The sequence below is a fragment of the Vitis riparia genome, chromosome 8, assembly GCF_004353265.1.
Source record: "Vitis riparia cultivar Riparia Gloire de Montpellier isolate 1030 chromosome 8, EGFV_Vit.rip_1.0, whole genome shotgun sequence".
Classification (NCBI taxonomy): domain Eukaryota; kingdom Viridiplantae; phylum Streptophyta; class Magnoliopsida; order Vitales; family Vitaceae; genus Vitis; species Vitis riparia.
Window position 1 is genome coordinate 12,336,486 of NC_048438.1, and position 18,108 is coordinate 12,354,593.

The 18,108-nt window shown below is 33.4% G+C and overlaps 1 protein-coding gene across 1 annotated transcript; it reads left to right on the forward strand.

The window, feature by feature from the left end:
• The first annotated feature begins 13,589 nt into the window (after window positions 1-13,589).
• On the forward strand, window positions 13,590-17,104 carry LOC117921151 (probable auxin efflux carrier component 1b). Its single transcript, XM_034838956.1, has 6 exons — window positions 13,590-15,332; window positions 15,702-15,972; window positions 16,061-16,146; window positions 16,229-16,386; window positions 16,485-16,561; window positions 16,648-17,104. The coding sequence occupies exons 1-6, from the start codon at window positions 14,198-14,200 to the stop codon at window positions 16,712-16,714; spliced, it is 1,794 nt and encodes a 597-aa protein (XP_034694847.1). The 5' UTR covers window positions 13,590-14,197; the 3' UTR covers window positions 16,715-17,104.
• The last annotated feature ends 1,004 nt before the right edge of the window (window positions 17,105-18,108 follow it).

An 18,108-nucleotide genomic window follows, 5' to 3' on the forward strand; every position in this document is an offset into this window, starting at 1 on the left:
ACAAAGACATAGAAAGAGAAAAAAATAAAAAAGCTACTCCTGGCCACCTGATGGAATGCGATGGCGAAGACCAAACAGCTTCCATGAGAAAATTCTCTCTTGAAAGAAGAAAAAAAAGTTCATCAAAAGAAACGACCGTAGAAAGGGAGTGCCATACGAGATTCTTTCTACCTTCTGCTAACTTATACCGTCTTTATGCCACTTGTTATTAATATTTCTCCTTTTTATCTATGTCGGAACTTTAGTATATTTTTTTCAGCCAGTGTGGGCTCTGGATCCCTTATTGGTTTCTCAATTCCCTTTTTTTTTCCCTCTCTTCTTTACAAAAAGTAAAAATAAAATATAAAATTTAAGAAATAAAAATATTTTTGCCACTTATAAGTTATTTAATTCTGTGTCTACACCAAGTAGTAGGATTATTGCTAAGGGGCGGGGGGTTCAATGTTATGTTGCACAAGACTTATAGTGTGCTTTTATATTGCTTTGTCTTACAAAAAAAATTACATATTGCGTAAATTTCTATGGATGTTTAAAAAAAAAGAAAAGAAAAGTACACTACTCGTGTTAAATAATATTGATGACATGTCATACTAAGAAGCCAATAATGTAATTGTCATTGAATTCCACCAAAATTATCTTTTATAATATTTTTATTGTAGTATTATTCTCATGCTACTCTACACCATTAGAGATGACCAATTGGGACTACTTAGTTCACAATAAAACCTAGTCAAAAGACGATTGATAGAGTTATGCGTGATCCAAGTAAGATCAGTCCATATAAATAGTATATTTATTATAGTGTTTACTCTCATACTACTCTACAACATCAGAGATGACCAATTGGGGCTGCTTAGTTTACAATAAAACCTAGCCAAAAGACAATTGATGGAGTTACACGTGATTCAAACAATATCAGTCCTTATCAAGATAATATCACTCAAGAGCTAGGTTTAACTTAAGAGTATATATCTAACACTCATTGACATAGCCCCTTAATAGACAACTTCAACAAGAGATAAGTGAGTACGATCGAAAAGCTATTTATCTTTCATTAATGTGTGAGCAACCATTGCCACCCACTTTTATCAAACTATTCAAATCAATAAGGAACAAATCACATAAAATATTTACTCAATCATGTCCGTAGAAACTAATGAATGACAAAATAGACAATTTTCATGATAATCTTTATTAGTGCTTGTACTTCGAGAGCCAAGTTTATTGTTGATCCGATCCAATAATGTTAACTTGTGACTGGAAGATTTACCTACCATTCTCATATACGTGTCCTTATTATACCCCTTTGACAATCAAGTTAGGATTGAACAAAATGAAGTTTGGCAAGAATGGATTGACCTTTGGCTTGGGAATGGTAGAGAGAATAGAAGGTTGAGAGGAGATCAAGTGTGTGGGAGCATGTTCTTATGCCTCAACAATCAAAGCTTGCTCTTATAGCATTGGCTTACTATGTTATGATTGGCTTGTGGGATAGTTGACCCTCTTCTCAAGAAAAGGTGATGTGCTGGGCATGTGTAGGGTGTTATGTCAAGTTTGTTATTGGTTGGTTAGGTTCATACTAGACGAAGCTCAATGGATTATTGAAAGAATGTTTGTAGCTATTGAGATGTGTTTCTAATACAAGGTTGACTTTTCATATGAATCACATGCGTTAGTTGCTAACAATTGCTCTCATTAGACAAGTATGCTAGGGGAGTGATTGAACATGTCGATATGTGGTTCACGCTTGGTTGTGTAGAATGTGTTGATTTGGGGCACTTTCCTTCAAGTGTTCAACCAACGATTATTAGGTTGATGTGTGAAATCCAACAAGGGCACAGTGGTATTCTACAATGATCTCAAGACGGGTTTGACACTTGTTTGTCAAGTTAATATGTAAAATCTAATAAAAACGTTGATGGTTCTTCTGTGGGTTAGGCATCTAGTTTCCGGATGACTACACCTAGTATAGAATCAACTTGTGTTTGAGGTTAACTTGTCGATGAGTAATCAGTATTGAGGTCCTATCAATTAGAGGTACCTAAGCTCACCTAGTTCCTCAAGTCCTCACCCATCCAATCGTAGTTTAACACTAAAAGTTATATGGCATCATTATTTTTATAGAAATAAAAAAAAATAGGGGAACAAATTTCAAAAATTGGAAAGAAAAACCAAAGAAAAGTAAACATAGTAAAATAGTCCAAGTTTTCACAATTTTAATCCATGTAACTCTGTTAACCCTCACCAGAACAATAACTTAAAAGAAAAAAGACAAAATTACTTTAAATGAGATTTGATCATTTTGTTTGAATCACAATCTCCATAATTCATTTTGAATTATGAAAACTAATAATAGAATCTTCACTTTTCATTTCATTTAACAAAATTAACATTTTAGCTCATTGTGATTTAATTATAGATGTTTTCCAAACCGTCTTGGATAGATACTTCTAATATTATATTTATTTATTTATTTTTATGGAAAATGACTTAAGATGACATTTACTTGTTGGTGTCGTTCCCAACTGGAGTCAAGTCCGTCCAGCTTCATTGGAGTCGGGCAAACTTCTTCCCTTCTTTGTGCTTCTTGAAGAGTTCGTCCAGTTTCACTCGAGTCAAACGGATTTCTTCCCTGCACAAAAAAATGTCTGAACCAGTAGTTCGGGCACGCCCCTCCAAAACTTAAGTTAGAAAATGATAACTCTAACTATTTGTGGGAGAGAATGAGTGTATGTATGTGCATACCTTGTTCGTGCTTTTTAAGGGATTTATATAGAGTTGATAGCACTGTCCTTATCTTGTAATGATGATTGTGTGGACTGTCAATGTCGTTATTGCAGCATGGACTGGGCAATCATAACAAGTAAGAGTGGTTGACTAGTAACATTTGTTGACTGTCGTGCCAAAATCTTGGACCGTATAGCTCAAACGTCAGGCGGCTGATCCAATGCTCATATATCAGTCGTCTAAGTTGGCGCTCAAACATCAGGTGTGGTTAACCACGCATGCTAGAAATCCTGAGGACTTGACTAGATGGATTTACCCGTTTAAAAGATCTAGTCGACTCGATCTGTCCATTTCGATTGACATTTGTAGGCCCATCTGAAATGTCAGCTGACTCAGCCTGTCCATCCGTCTGGCATTGTGGAAGAAAGAGAGCTTCTCACTTTTGGTGCCAAACGAAGCTTATCTTGATCCAAATAGAGTGATTCAAGACGAGTTATATGTTTGTCCTTGGTCGACCAAAGGGTCTTGAGTGCGAGAAGGACACATGGAGGGAAGTCCCCCACATTGCTAACTTTAATTCTATCATTTTTCAAAAATTAGCTAAAGTCACTCTTATTGAAGATGGTTCCAATTTTATTTATTTATTTTATTTATTTTTGAAATTTTGATTAAATAGGCTTACAACCATTTTTATTAAGCACGATTTTCTCTTATGAAAAAAATGTTGAAAGAGTTTTTAACTTGATGTAAAGCACCAAATTACCACTATTGTTTAAATTGAATATAAAGCAAAGATTCCCCCCACCCCCACGATAACTAAGCTTCCACAAAACTCAATCATATAATTATCACCATTGAAAGTTTAGTCCATGTTAATTGACTATCGCTAATAAAAAAATTTATATCATTATTAGTTATGACAACTTGTATAATAAAGACGAAACATTTACTATCAACTTACATAGGATATTCGATTGATCATATTTGTATCCACAAATAAAAAAGAATCATTTTATCGTATAGCTGATTGAAAAAATAAATATAGAATCCTTAATGTCTTTATTCTCTGATCCATGATATTTTATATTCTAAATTACATATAACTTTCACAAATTCGTCGTTATCTTATAATTTATTTGTCATAACCCAAAGATGTCATAATACTTTTCTTGTAGTACTAGAAAATTAATATTATAATCACATAATAATATAAAATTTTTTAAATAATAATTAAAAATGTAAATAAAATTATAAAACCCATATATTTATAATAAATAATTTATTATATAGAGAATCACCTTTATAATAAATGTTTATTTGATTCTTTTCAACAATTTTTTAATAAAGTCAAGGAAAGTCTTAAACCCATCTTTTAGATTTATTATGTACCAAATTGTACAAGAAATCAAGTTGGGATGCAAAGATCTTTTTAAGTAAAGAAAGTTTCTTTATTATAAAAAAAGGAAAAAAGAGGAAAATAATATGCCTAGATGGGTGTTTGTTTGATGGAATCATGTACATGAATAAGATGGAGACATGTTGGAGAATAGGGAATTTGGAAAAGAGCCAAATGGAATAGGACAATTCCATCTGCCACTGTGGTTACGCATGAAAAGGAAAATTGAGGATTACAAATTAGAGGGAAAAGCAAAACAAAAAATTCCTCAAATGCTCGAATTATTGCAGCATCCATGGGAGTCTCAATCCCACATTATTTTTCGTGCCTCTCCATTTTTGCCATTTTTGCCACGTGTCGCCTGCGGGTGTAATCATTGTCTTGGGTTGGTCCTTCTTAATAAATTGGACTTTACCCGTTCGAAGGGACTTTTGCTTCCACAATGCAATTAATACATTGTTATTGTATGAAGCTTACCCAACAAGTAGTTTTATGAACGAATTCAAATATAGGTAGGAGATTTTATGGGTGTGATAGGTTTTACTTTGATTCTTCATCTTTGATTTTCACTAAAATTTTACTTTGATTGTAGAGCAATGGAGGTTATAGATTTTTATTTATTTATTTATTTAATTTGATTGATCATCCAATGTGTGAGCTTTTGAGGCATACAAGACCCGGGTTGCTAAGAGAAATGGAAGTGATAGAAGATGAAAATCAAGAGCTTTAGGTGATATTAACGAGGCTATCGGTGCTTAATCATATTTGTTTTTGATGTACTAGTGGTTTTGTTTGTTTAACAACCTTACCTAATATTATACGTTTGTGAGAGTTTTTGTTTGTTTCATAATAGTGGATGAGGATTTTATTTCGTTTATGTAGTTTGGAAATGGTTGAATCATGTACTTCAACAATTGGTTATTTTATGCAATTGGATTGTAATAGGTCAAAATTTTGGCATTTGGATAACAACTTAAACATCTATGTAATTTGTATTGATGTGTATCTAATAATAAAAAAGCTATAGAAATCTTACTAGTTTTTATATCATTGAACACTTAATATTTTATTTTTAGTAATTAGATTAAGAGGAAAACTAGAATGTAATAGTGTGGTATATGATGTTCAAAACATCACAATAATTAATAAGTAAATAACAAGATAGAAATAGTAATAAGTACAAGATTTCAATGGTGTTGCATATGATGTTCAAAATTACAAGAACACTTTAAAGAAGAATTTACAGAAATACAAAAATTTAGTCTCAAGCGATAAATACTTAAATATACCAGTTATAAAGGTTCTTTAAAAGCCTTTTTAAAGGTTTGAACATTTATTGCTGACCTTTAATACCTCATGTTTGATACTTTTGAACCTTAACTTCAATATTTGATGAGTTTTTTTGGTTTTCAATTTGCTTTCATTAAAAAATATAAGCAAATAATGCAAGAATTATAGGCCCAAATGGTTGAGTGGAGAAGGTGACAAAAGCTGAGAAATATTAAATGTGAGAGACAATTAAGCTTAGAGATCGAGGAGCAAGAATAATCTACTATTCTATATAGCATGATCGATTATTGTAAGCATTAACATGTAATTGTCCTTACTTGAACTAAGACAACTATTATAAAAAAAAAAAAAAAGGAAAGAGACTAGATGTTGAAAGAAAAGACAATCATGACAATAATCAAGCGCCTTAAGAAGCATGTGATCATCCTATCTTAACGGGTGAACGATCAAGTGCCTTACATAAAGATTCTAAATTAAGCTGGCACAAAAAGAGTCATGATCAAAATAAGTCAATGATAAAGATCAATACTTCAAATCTATACTTTTATTGTCCCGTGAAATTCAATAAATGATCAATCAAGTTACAAGTGAAACACGTTTAATAGTGCAAACTAGCCTTAATCATCCTGAATCACGATTATTACATATGATTGAAAATCACTCAACAATTGATTTTATTTTTATTTCACCGATCATTAAAGAAGTAGAAAAATGTTATAATGTTGTTATCTTTTCAAAAACTTCGATCGATGAACACCATGAAAAACATAATAACATTTTATACAATATTATCAACATACAAGAACTATCAACTGACATTAATAAACAATATCATCATAGAATTGCATATCATGCTCTTTGATATCCCAAAAAATATTAATAACCCATATCCCAAAATAGTCATTGATATTACAAAAGATTCAACAATCTTCTTTGCCTTTTGTTTTGATGCAAAGATAACCCATGGACATTGACCTTTGCAAATTGCTCTCATTTTATTCACAAATTTTATGGGTCTTCTAAACTTTATTGAACCTTACCTTGTACTTAAATTCTTCACCATATTTAAATAGCATGTCCAACTTGAATTCGAGGTTTAACAAATCAATGTCAATCCTATAATGAGGAAATTTAAGAGGTTTCACTTGCCCTTTTCATTAAGTTTTTACTCTTAAAGGCTTCTTCTCCTTAATTCACTAGCCACATTTATTTCCTCAACATTTTTGGATTATGCATTATTTCCAAATTTAACAATAGGACATACATTGACCTCAAAAAACAAATCATCATCTAATTCCTCATATGCAGCATTTTCAAAATCCTTATCTTTACTATACTCACCATTTCTACTACCTTTATTATTCTTACTCCCTTTATCCCCAACAACTTCTTTGTTCATGTCTTCCTTATCCTTATCCTTTTAATCCTCCTTCACATCTTTCAATCATTCACATACCCTCCTTCCTAATATCTTCCCCCTCTCTCCTTTATATGTCACCCAATACTAGGGCTTAATTCTTCATAAGTTTAAATTTATCTGGATGTTTAAAATGTACCCTAATTATTATAATTTTAAGTCAACAACTAGCCATGATAATTACATTAGAATCAATGAGAATAGGTTTAAGCCCACATTCATAATCAATGTCGATAACTCTATAAATACACCCAACAAGTTCGTTAAAACCTAGACTTTTTTTTTTATGTTAACCAATTTTATTAATGACATGTAATCTACATGACAATACTCACCATAATCTAATAGACCCTCAACAAATGAATTTCTATCATAATTATAAAAAAAAAACATAATGATTTGTAGTAAGCTTCTGTAATGAACATTTGAAATGAAAATCAAAACCAACTCTTTAGGGGTGGACCAAGTATGATGCATAATAAACTTTCAATTAGTAGGACATATAGTGTTCTTTGTTCAAAAGATGCCTAGTAAGCAAAAATCTAATAAGAAACTCATGGACCATATTTAACCCTTAGGAAATAGATAATTATTTATAATCATATAAAATGTGAATGCATATTTAGGAGACTTTGAACTTGTTTGGAAATTGTTGGTGAAAACAATTTTGCTTCTTTGGAACCAAAAAAATTGTGTTACGAAAAAACAAGAATAGACAATAAAAAAATAAGAACACATAAATTTATGTGAAAAACCCTAAAAAAAATAAACCATGGATATAAGATAAATAAATCCACTGTGTCAAAAATTTGTACAAAATGGGAAAGAATCGAGCAGCTACTCTATAAAAATAAACATCATAACCCTAAATATTATACACCATTGCATATGTATATGTCTGATCCCTTTGCTACCATCACAAACCCTAAAAAAAATCTCATAATCTTTCTTCACTACATATGTCAAACCGCGAGCTTTTCAAGTTAAACCAAATAAAATTCGGGTCACACTACCAAAAAATTAAGTATTATCAACCCACTTATATTTACTTTTGGAATGGATTTAACTATCAAAAATTTCTAACACACCTATTCCATTGCAAATTGAATTGTTTGTTGCTTATATGTAACTATTTACCAACGATAATTGCAACAAAAAATAATTGTCGGCAAAAATATTATTGTAATGGATTTAAACCATTACAAATGTTCAACTAATATACTTTGTCAAAAAAGTAATTTACTTGTAAATATTAAAAAATTTGGCGACAAAAAATTCTCATCAATAAACTTTTGCCAACACAGCTTTCCCCGACTACCATGTGCCAAGATTATCAGTTAGTAAATGTTTATTCCAACAATGTATATCAATCGGGAAAAGTCAAATTTCTTGTAGTGTCGCTAAACTTGAACAAAAGGTTTTTCTATTTTAGAAAATATGTTTGACGGGAAAACAATATTTTTATGATTTGTTTTAAAAAGATGTTTTTATAATGGATTGGAAGTATTTTTAGTTCTTTTTGTAAAATATTTTGAATGATAATTAAAAAATAAAAATATTTTAATAACTTTTGTATTGTACGTAATATGTCAATAAGTCAAAGAAAACTACTTTTCTTATTTGAATTTTCAAACAAAATTTTATTTTAAAAAAACAATTCAAAATTTCTTTAAGAACTGTTTTTGGGAACTTCTCACTTCTTCCTTCAAAAGATAATCGTTAACTAAAAGCATGTATTGTGAGTATCTTTCTTCCCTTTTTGACCTTTTGCCCACATGGGCCCAGAGCCCAAGAATGACTGAACAGAACTGTTCTCGCAACTCCTAGCATGTTAGCCCAAGGATTTGGGCCCATGACAGAATCGTGCCACTGGGCTTACAAGTCCACCACAGTAACTCCCTTTCACCACTGTAAAAGGTAGACAAAAAAATTGATCAAAAAGAAAATTAACATGACAATACAGGAACTTACATAAAATAAATAATTAAAGGGTTAATTTTACTTACACCTTAAGTTTTACTGTAATTAGATTCATTATTGATTCTAAATTTTAAAATAATTTTATAAATAAAATACATTTATACACACTCAAAAATAAAATCTGAGACCAACAATGGTTATGTACATTTTTATTAAATATAAAAAGGTGTAGGTGAAATTAACTTTAAATTTAATATTTATGATAAATTAATATAATGTAAATACGTTGTTATTCTTTATATTTCAATACATGAATTTTCATTTGAATTCTTCTAGAACATTCCTTTTCATCATGGTCTATGTGTTGTCTTTTAATTACTCAGTATTATAATTATTTGCGATAAAAGAATATTCTTTGAAATCATGCTATCATATTATCGAGAACACGATCATATAATCGTGTTTTTGTAAATACGATTATACGATTATAGTATCAAGAATACGACCACGTGTTGGCACCCCAAGATGGCTACCTCTGGTTCATCATGTGCCCACTTCTATAATAAAAAACATTTCAAACATATTATGAAACTTATTATTATTTATTTTTAAGAATATATTATAATTTTGTAGAAAGTTTAGGCATTGGCCACCCACTAGTAACAAGAGCAACATGGAAAAGGACAGTTGCGTAAATATGAGGAATTTGCAGCCGTGGTTGCCAGTAATGAACTAGGGATGGGAAACACTACCATCTTTTTCCCCTTCCCTTTTTAGCATCTTATTAAATGCGCCAAATCCGAATAATAATAATAATATCACTTTTTTTTTTTTCTTTTTTTACCGCCAATGCGTGCTGATTTGTTTCCTGATTCACAACTCCAAAGCGGTTTTGCGCCTCGCAGCGATTATATTAGAAAAGGTACTCTCCCGCAGACGCCGAGATGTGCGGCAGAGATCTTCTATCACATCAATCCTTGGGTTGATGACAGCGAGTACTGATTTTTTATGTAGGCGAGGCGGTGGGAGTGGGATGATTGAGTGTGGGTCTCCGCCACTTAGATTTTTTCTGACTTTAGAGAGTGGCGCCGCCTGCGGGAAGGCAAAAAAATCAAAGAATTTAATGATCGCCGTTTTTCATCTGTTACATTAATAAAAGTTAAAAACATTTACGAGGACAATGATACCCTCAATAAATAAAATATACAACTACAAAAAAAAATAAAAAAATAGTATATTAAAAATTAATTAATATATGTTACATTTAAATTTTAAGGGTAGGTGGGGGACGAAGCATGACATTGGAAACAGAAGCCCGGGCGAGACAATGATTACACCTGAGTGTGACACGTGGCAAAAGGGGCTCACGCATGACAATGAGGGGGTGGGAATTTCAGATTCCCATGGATGCTGCAATGATTCCAGCATTTCAGGGATTTGTGTTTTTGCTTTTCCTCTGATTTGGTGTTCTCTATTTTCTTGTTTTTTCATGGCTCATGAGATGGCACGACTGCAGATGGAATCGTCTCTTTCCCGTTTGACTCTTTCACATTCTACAAAAATGTCCACATCCCATTCATTTATTTCTATGATTCCCATCCAAATTAATACGCATCTTAGACCTATTATTTACTTCCCTATGTCAATTCCATGGAAGGGTTTTTCAAAGCTTTTTTGACTTTTTTTAAGTTAATGAACAAATATATAAAAAATAAAATGAATTTTATGTTAATAAAATTTCCTTCCTTTCTCCACTTCACACAATAGGAAAGAGCAAGCTATTAGTAACTCAAGCTAGCCTACAAATATCTATCATGTAAGTGATTTGAGGAGTCATCTTTTTGTCTTTTATGGTGGTTAGAAATTATTTAGAAGCTTATTTTTTATTAGTAAAATCGATATGTCAAATTAAGATCGAATTTAGAATTTTATTAATTAATTTATTTGTGATTAAAAACAATTGATAAATAGTGGGTCGAGGAAATCTATTTTCTTTTACTAATGTGATTATATAATTTTGCATTTATGTGTTAAAAGATTACACGGATTTTTTTTTTTTTAACATGCTTGTATGTGTGTTTTGTAATTATTTTATAAATGGGTATGTTAAGTTCAAACACATGCATGGGAAAGCCTATATGTATTAGGGTGATGTATGAGTGATGATGATAACTTTTTCGTATATGAAAAAGATATCAATTCAAAATGATAAATATGCAAAAATTAATGTAAAGTTTGAACTAGATAGATGTGATTAGGATTGTAACTTGGATGGATTGGTCTTATTGATGATTAACGCAAACCTAATCCAAATTAAAAAACATTAAATTCAAACTCTAACTCGAGACACTTAGTCTAACTCCACTTTTCTAAACTCAAAATGAGTTTAAGTTATTCAAGTTAGACTTAAATTAATTGAGTTAGATTCGAGTTTAGTAGGTTGAGTTTAGGTTGGTTAGATTGCACAATTCAAAATCCACGTATAATTTTTTTTAATTTTTTAAAATATATTTATATAAAAATTTAAATAGTAAATAAGATAAATTTTCAAAATACCAACGAATGAATAAACTTGAATTTATATATATTTTTTTAAAACGAAATATATACGATATAATATAATTTTATACTTAAAATAAATATTATTATATAAAATAATATATATTATAAATATAATAAATCGTGTTTAAACTAGACTTAAGTTATATGAACCTTAATTTGAATCTAACTCAAATTGAATTTATATTAAAAAAAAACCTAACTCAAGTATTGAAAATGATTATCTAAATTTGTCGGATTTAGACTAGATTCTATCTACCTGCCAAAATTACACCCCTAGAGGTGATGTTTTTCTGCTATTTGATGTAAAATATAATTATTTTTAATCTTGTTATATAGCAATATGACATGAATTGATTTTCTTCGATCCACTAACTAATAATAGTGACTCTTCTAGAATGACAATACTTTAGAATCTAGACATAGAAATAGCACACAAATATTATTTCAAAAGTCTATTTTGTTTTACTTATCCTCTACACCTTATATGTTATATTCACAACTCATTAAAGTTATTTATGTCGCATTCGATCCCACCAATATATTTATGTAAATACCTAAAGAGGTTAGGAATCATTTTTCAATCGTATGTCTTATTCCATCTAATGGATGGCTGGATTCCAAATTTGACTCCCACACGAATGTTGAAGAACCATTGTTGGGGAAGAAGCCACAACACTTATGAAAGGTGATTACAGCTTATGCATCGAATACAAAATTTTGTCACGAAACGTGATTCTAAAAAAGTTTGAAGAAGTAAATGAATTAGCGCAAAAGTATAAAAACACTTTTGGCGAAAGCTACTGAACACCGATTTTCATGACATGATTTTCAAAAACGGTGTCTCATTGATGGGGGTGAGGCCATCGTTTTATTCATGGATGCATCTGATTTGTGATTGCCAGCAACGAAGCAAAATTTTCGGTGGTCTCTCTCTCTCAAGTCTCATCTAATATATGCTTTGGTCTTTGGCATTCTTCTCTTCAGAGGGGTAGGGGGGAGCCCTGAGCGTTTTGAAAATGACATGACTGGTTGGAATTGTGTCGATTTTTTGGAGAGATAAAGTCATCCTTTGCGAGCTCAAGGCGCAAAATAGAAGACGATAATATCTCATTTAACATGAAAGATACCTACCCCTAACATGAAAGATTCTCCACCAATTTTCCTTTGGTGTGTAAAATTTAAAGGGCACGTTTGAAAAAGTTTCTAAAAATAGTTTAAAAATAAATTATGAAATAAAAAGTTATCTATTTTTTTAGAATAATAAAAGAATATTTAAAAACTTGAAATATTATAAACTTATTTTTTATATTTAGATAATTATTTTTAAAATAGTCTTTAATTGTTTACAAAAACACTTTCCTATTCTTAAAAAAAAAAAAAAAAGTTTAATGCCTAAGGATGCTTTTAGATATTTCATTTATTTTTATGGGTATTTTACAAATAATTAAGAAAATATGAATAATGATTAAAAATAAAACAGAACATATTAAAATTATTTTTAAAATATATTTTAAAACATATAAACATTTGAGGATGAATTTTAAAAAATATTTTAAAAAACTGTTTTCAAATAGAGTATAAAAAATATGAAAAATAATCTTATTTTAAAAAATATAAAAAAAATTAAAAAATAATTTCAAATAGGCTCTAAATAGATGTGTGGATATATATATAGTACTCATGGGGTCAAAGTCTAGTGACCCTAAGGACATATGGGGTTGCCAATGGAGTCGCTCTCTTTTTTAAGAAAGGAAAATTATTTCCAAATCTCCTAAAGCATGAATTATTGAATTAAAGATGAAGATGTATGAATTCCTAATGAAGAAAAGTAACAAAAGAGAGAATAAATGCAAATAGTATAACATTTTACATAGACTTGAAAATGAAAGAAGAAATAATGAAATTCAATTTCAAACCCGCCTGAACTTTCATTGAACACACAGTATCTAGAGTCAAACGAAACCTAACACAAACCCCACCCTTTACCAACTATACCTAAAAAGACACTGGGAGAAGACCCAGAGGTCTGTAGCTTATATGTGACAATTATATTTGATTATTTCCTGAAGTGGTACCTTATGAGAATAATTTCAAGAAAATGGGGAGAAGGAGCAAAAGGGGGTCCACAGCCCACTCCATGAGAAAATATATGGGTTTGGACAGAGGAAAAAAAGGAAAAATTTTAATTAATAAGTGGAATAAAGAGGCTATAAATTAGCGGAAAGTAGAGAATCTTGTGAAGGGCTCTCTCCTTCCCTCTGGTTTTTTCTTTTCTTTTGATAAACATTTTCTTCTGCTTTCAGTATCTCTTGGATGCTGTTTGGTCTTTTGCCTTCTCACACACACAAAGTACTTTTCCTCTTTACTCCTCTGAGATACCAATTTCTCCCTATATCTCTGTGAAAGTGTGAAGAGGTTTCTCTTTCTCATCCAGAAAGACTATAAAAAAGCGTCTGAAAAGCCCTCTGCTTTTACTTCTCTTGTCTGCCATTAAAATGCCTTAAATATAACTACGCTTCACTTCCCTCCCACACACCCCCCTTACGCTTCTTCGTCTATTCTCTCTTTCTCTGGAGCTGGTCCGGAGGCAAGCTCCGTCCTTTTATCCATCGTTTTTGTATCTTCTGTACCCTTCTTCTATTTCGTTTTGTTTGCTCTACTGTCTGTCATTTTTATGAAAATGGGTTGATTTAAGTGCTTATTCTCTTTATGGTACTGTCAATTTTGCGTCCATTTCTTACTGCACTAGCTCATCTTGTCGGACTGGTTTTCCGGTGACTGAAAAGGTTCCGGGAGTTTTTCTTCAATTTTCTGCTTATCCATCTTCATTCCATTTTTTAAGTAGAGAGTTTCTGCGAAGGAGGGAAAAGAAAAGGCAAGAAAACATGATTAGTATTACGGACCTCTACCACGTCCTCACGGCTGTCGTTCCTCTCTATGTAGCCATGATATTGGCGTATGGGTCTGTTAAATGGTGGAAGATCTTCAGTCCTGATCAATGTTCCGGTATCAACCGGTTCGTGGCACTGTTTGCTGTCCCTCTGCTTTCGTTTCACTTCATCTCCACCAACAACCCATATGCCATGAACTATAGATTCATAGCTGCAGACACTCTTCAGAAAATCATAGTGTTGGTGGTTCTAGCTATCTGGTCCAGAACCAGCTCAAGAGGGTGTCTCGAATGGTCCATCACTCTGTTTTCGCTCTCAACTCTGCCCAACACTCTGGTTATGGGCATTCCTTTGTTGAAGGGTATGTATGGAGAGGCTTCAGGAACCTTAATGGTGCAAATAGTCGTTCTTCAATGTATAATATGGTACACTTTGATGCTGTTCTTGTTTGAGTACAGAGGAGCCAGGCTCTTGATCGTAGAACAGTTTCCAGATACTGCTGGGTCTATTATTTCATTCAGAGTTGATTCTGACATCATCTCTCTGGATGGGAAAGAGCCTCTGCAGACCGAAGCTGAAGTCGGTGAAGATGGAAAACTTCATGTTACAGTGAGAAAGTCCACCAGTTCTCGCTCTGAAATATTTTCCAGGCGATCACACGGCCCTAATTCGGGAGTCTCCTTGACTCCCCGGCCTTCCAATTTAACGAATGCAGAGATTTACTCTCTTCAATCATCCAGGAATCCAACTCCCAGGGGTTCCAGTTTCAATCACACTGACTTCTATTCAATGGTGAATGGAAAGAATATGAACAATGTGAGCCCGAGGCAATCAAATTTCGGGAACTTGACTTTTGACGAGGAAAACGGAATAGGCGGATTCCCAAATCCTCCCAGAGCAAATGGTGTCTATTCACAGGGTGGTGGTTACCCTGCACCGCCGAGTGCCGGAATCTTCTCTCCGGTGGCGGGACCGGGAGCAAAGAAGAAGGCCAACGGGGCAGACGGAGGGAAGGATCTTCACATGTTTGTTTGGAGCTCCAGCGCATCACCAGTGTCGGAAGGAGGCATTCATGTTTTCAGAGGTGGAGACTATGGGAATGAGCTTGGTGGGGTACCTCACACTAAAGGTTTGACCGTTGATCTTTCACACTATAAGTTCATGGATTTTGGTTGTTTTCTAGCATATGGTGCTTGTGATTTTATATTTTTTTGTGCATGATTACACGCAAATTATTGGAATTTTATGCTTTGTTGATGTAACTGCGTTTTGTCCAGCTGAAATCGGTCTTGTGCGTGACAGTGGGGTTATTGGATTTTGTTTGTTATCTTTGTTATGTCTTTTCTATTCCTTTTCCCGTTACTATGGTATGGGCATGTTCTTCTACCTTTCTTCAACAGATTCCTCCAAAGTTTTGGCCTCATTAGTGACGTTTGTTTTGTTTTCTGTTCTGTTATTAGTTTGCTCATCAATAATCGTTTGCGTGCTGGTGTTTTAGATTACGATGAGTTCGGTCAAGATGAGTTCAGCTTCGGGAATAGACCGACTGTGAATGGGGGTGACCGAGAAGGGCCGACCATGTCCAAGCTCGGCTCCAGCTCCACCACAGAGCTTCACCCCAAAACTGCTCCCCAGTCCAAGCCAACATCCATGCCCCCGGCTAGTGTTATGACCAGACTCATCCTGATAATGGTGTGGAGAAAACTCATTAGGAATCCCAACACTTATTCTAGCCTCATTGGCCTCACCTGGTCTTTGGTCTCTTACAAGTATGCAAAAATCATTTCTCCTTCTCATTTTCCACTATTCTTTTCTATTTCTTTGGCTATTTCATTAACAAATATTGTAATTCTGCAGGTGGGAGATTGAAATGCCTGCTATCATAGCTAAGTCTATATCCATTTTATCTGATGCAGGTCTTGGGATGGCCATGTTTAGTCTTGGTATGCCCATTTTCATAATCCATTTAATGGAAATCCTTGGCCTTTTATTTCATGTCCTCATCATCGGTAGCAATGCTTGCAGGTTTGTTCATGGCTTTACAGCCCAAAATTATTGCATGTGGGAACTCAGTTGCAACATTTGCCATGGCTGTTAGATTCCTTACTGGTCCTGCGGTTATGGCTGCTGCTTCCATTGCAGTTGGATTAAGAGGGGTTCTTCTACACATTGCCATTGTACAGGTAAAATTAAGTGAAAACCCTGAGAAAAATGTTATCCAGTCTGCTTTTCCATTTTCCTTTCCAATATCCTTACAGCTCTTCTTGTTTTGAATTTGCAGGCAGCCCTACCACAGGGAATCGTCCCCTTTGTGTTTGCCAAGGAATACAATGTTCATCCTGATATATTGAGCACAGGGTTTGAACCAGATGCCCTTGTTTAATCTCTAATGTTTTTTTTTTTTTTCCCCTCATATTTTAATTTAATTTATTTCTTTATTGCAGGGTTATATTTGGGATGCTAATAGCTTTACCCATTACGCTGGTTTACTACATTCTGCTGGGGCTTTGAAGATGGAAACCACTGTCAGATGAAAAAGACTTGCTACCAGACACCAGTTGCCTTAGATTTTTTACCCTTCTGGTATCAGTTGTTTTTTTTTTTTTTGGCTTCTCTAACAGAACAAAATAGAATTTGAGAAGAAGTTAATAGAGCATAGAGAGATGGAAGAGGAAGGCAAGTTGTCAGGGACACGAAGGGTGAAGAAGGAGAATGCGGAAATGAGGGATATTTTGGAGCATATGACCGTTTTAGGGTTAAGAATTTTTGTATTCCTTTTTGGCTGTTCTGAACACCTCTGTGCTTTTGCTTTTGTTCTTTTCATCTAAAGAAAGAGCAGTTTGTTTGTAGCTGAGATACCAGTTACTTTTGACATTTTTCAGGTCAAAAAGATTTACCCAACTGGAATCCCTATGCAATAGAGAGATTGAGACCCTCCATAAAAACGTGCTTCTCTAGAAGTCAAAAAACAAACAACAAACCAAAAAAAAAAAAAAGAGAGAGGGGACCAAACGTGGCCCTGCCTCTATGGTTTTTCAGCCTTTCAGAGCAGGTACAGCCTTGGGGGTCCATTTTACTAATAAAATTGAACAGAGAAAAAGATTTATTGGTATGGTTGTCAACTTTAGCATAGCATCTGCTGTGGATTGAAGAACTCTAGTTACAGCCTATATTGGGACCCTTCTATAAGGAGTATCAAGGACATTGCAGCCCTTCGGATTATTCAATTGCCCCATAAATGTGGCTTTGTACTTGCATCATCAAAATTAAAATAATCACTCTCCTATCAATTTGCCTAACAAAGGCATTTTTCTGACCTGTGGGCTATGGGTTAATTTATTTATCTTTTTGTGATGATGAAAGTTTTTATATATAATACCGTTTGCCCCACATGAAAAGCAGCACAACTATGCTAATGCAGAGGCTGCCCATTCGAATCCCAAAAGTCCAGAACCCAACACCCAGAGACCTCCAGTAGAAGGGTTTCATCAGCCTCCAAAGCTGCAAGACATGCCTCCCTGCATTCGACACCCACAGTGACTGATGGGCTTACGTTCCTGCGGATCTGAAGAGGATGTGACACATTTGTAAGAGAGACAGCCTCTGGGCTTTGGGTATTTTGAGGCAGTGGGGTCCGGGGAATTCCTTGTCCCCACAAGTACAAAGGCAAACAAAAAGGTGTGAAGAAAACAATCAAGCATGGTTGAATTGTTTTTCCAGTCTTGATCAAAATAAACAAATCCTAATGTCTCATTAAATGGCTTGGAATTGTAGTTTGTGATGCTATGATAACCCACCCCATAATGAAGACAATGGAAAATAATCACAGTAGATTCTAATGATTTCACCATTTGCATTACTTAAATGAATGGATTGGATTTCAGAACATGTTTTCAAACACTCAA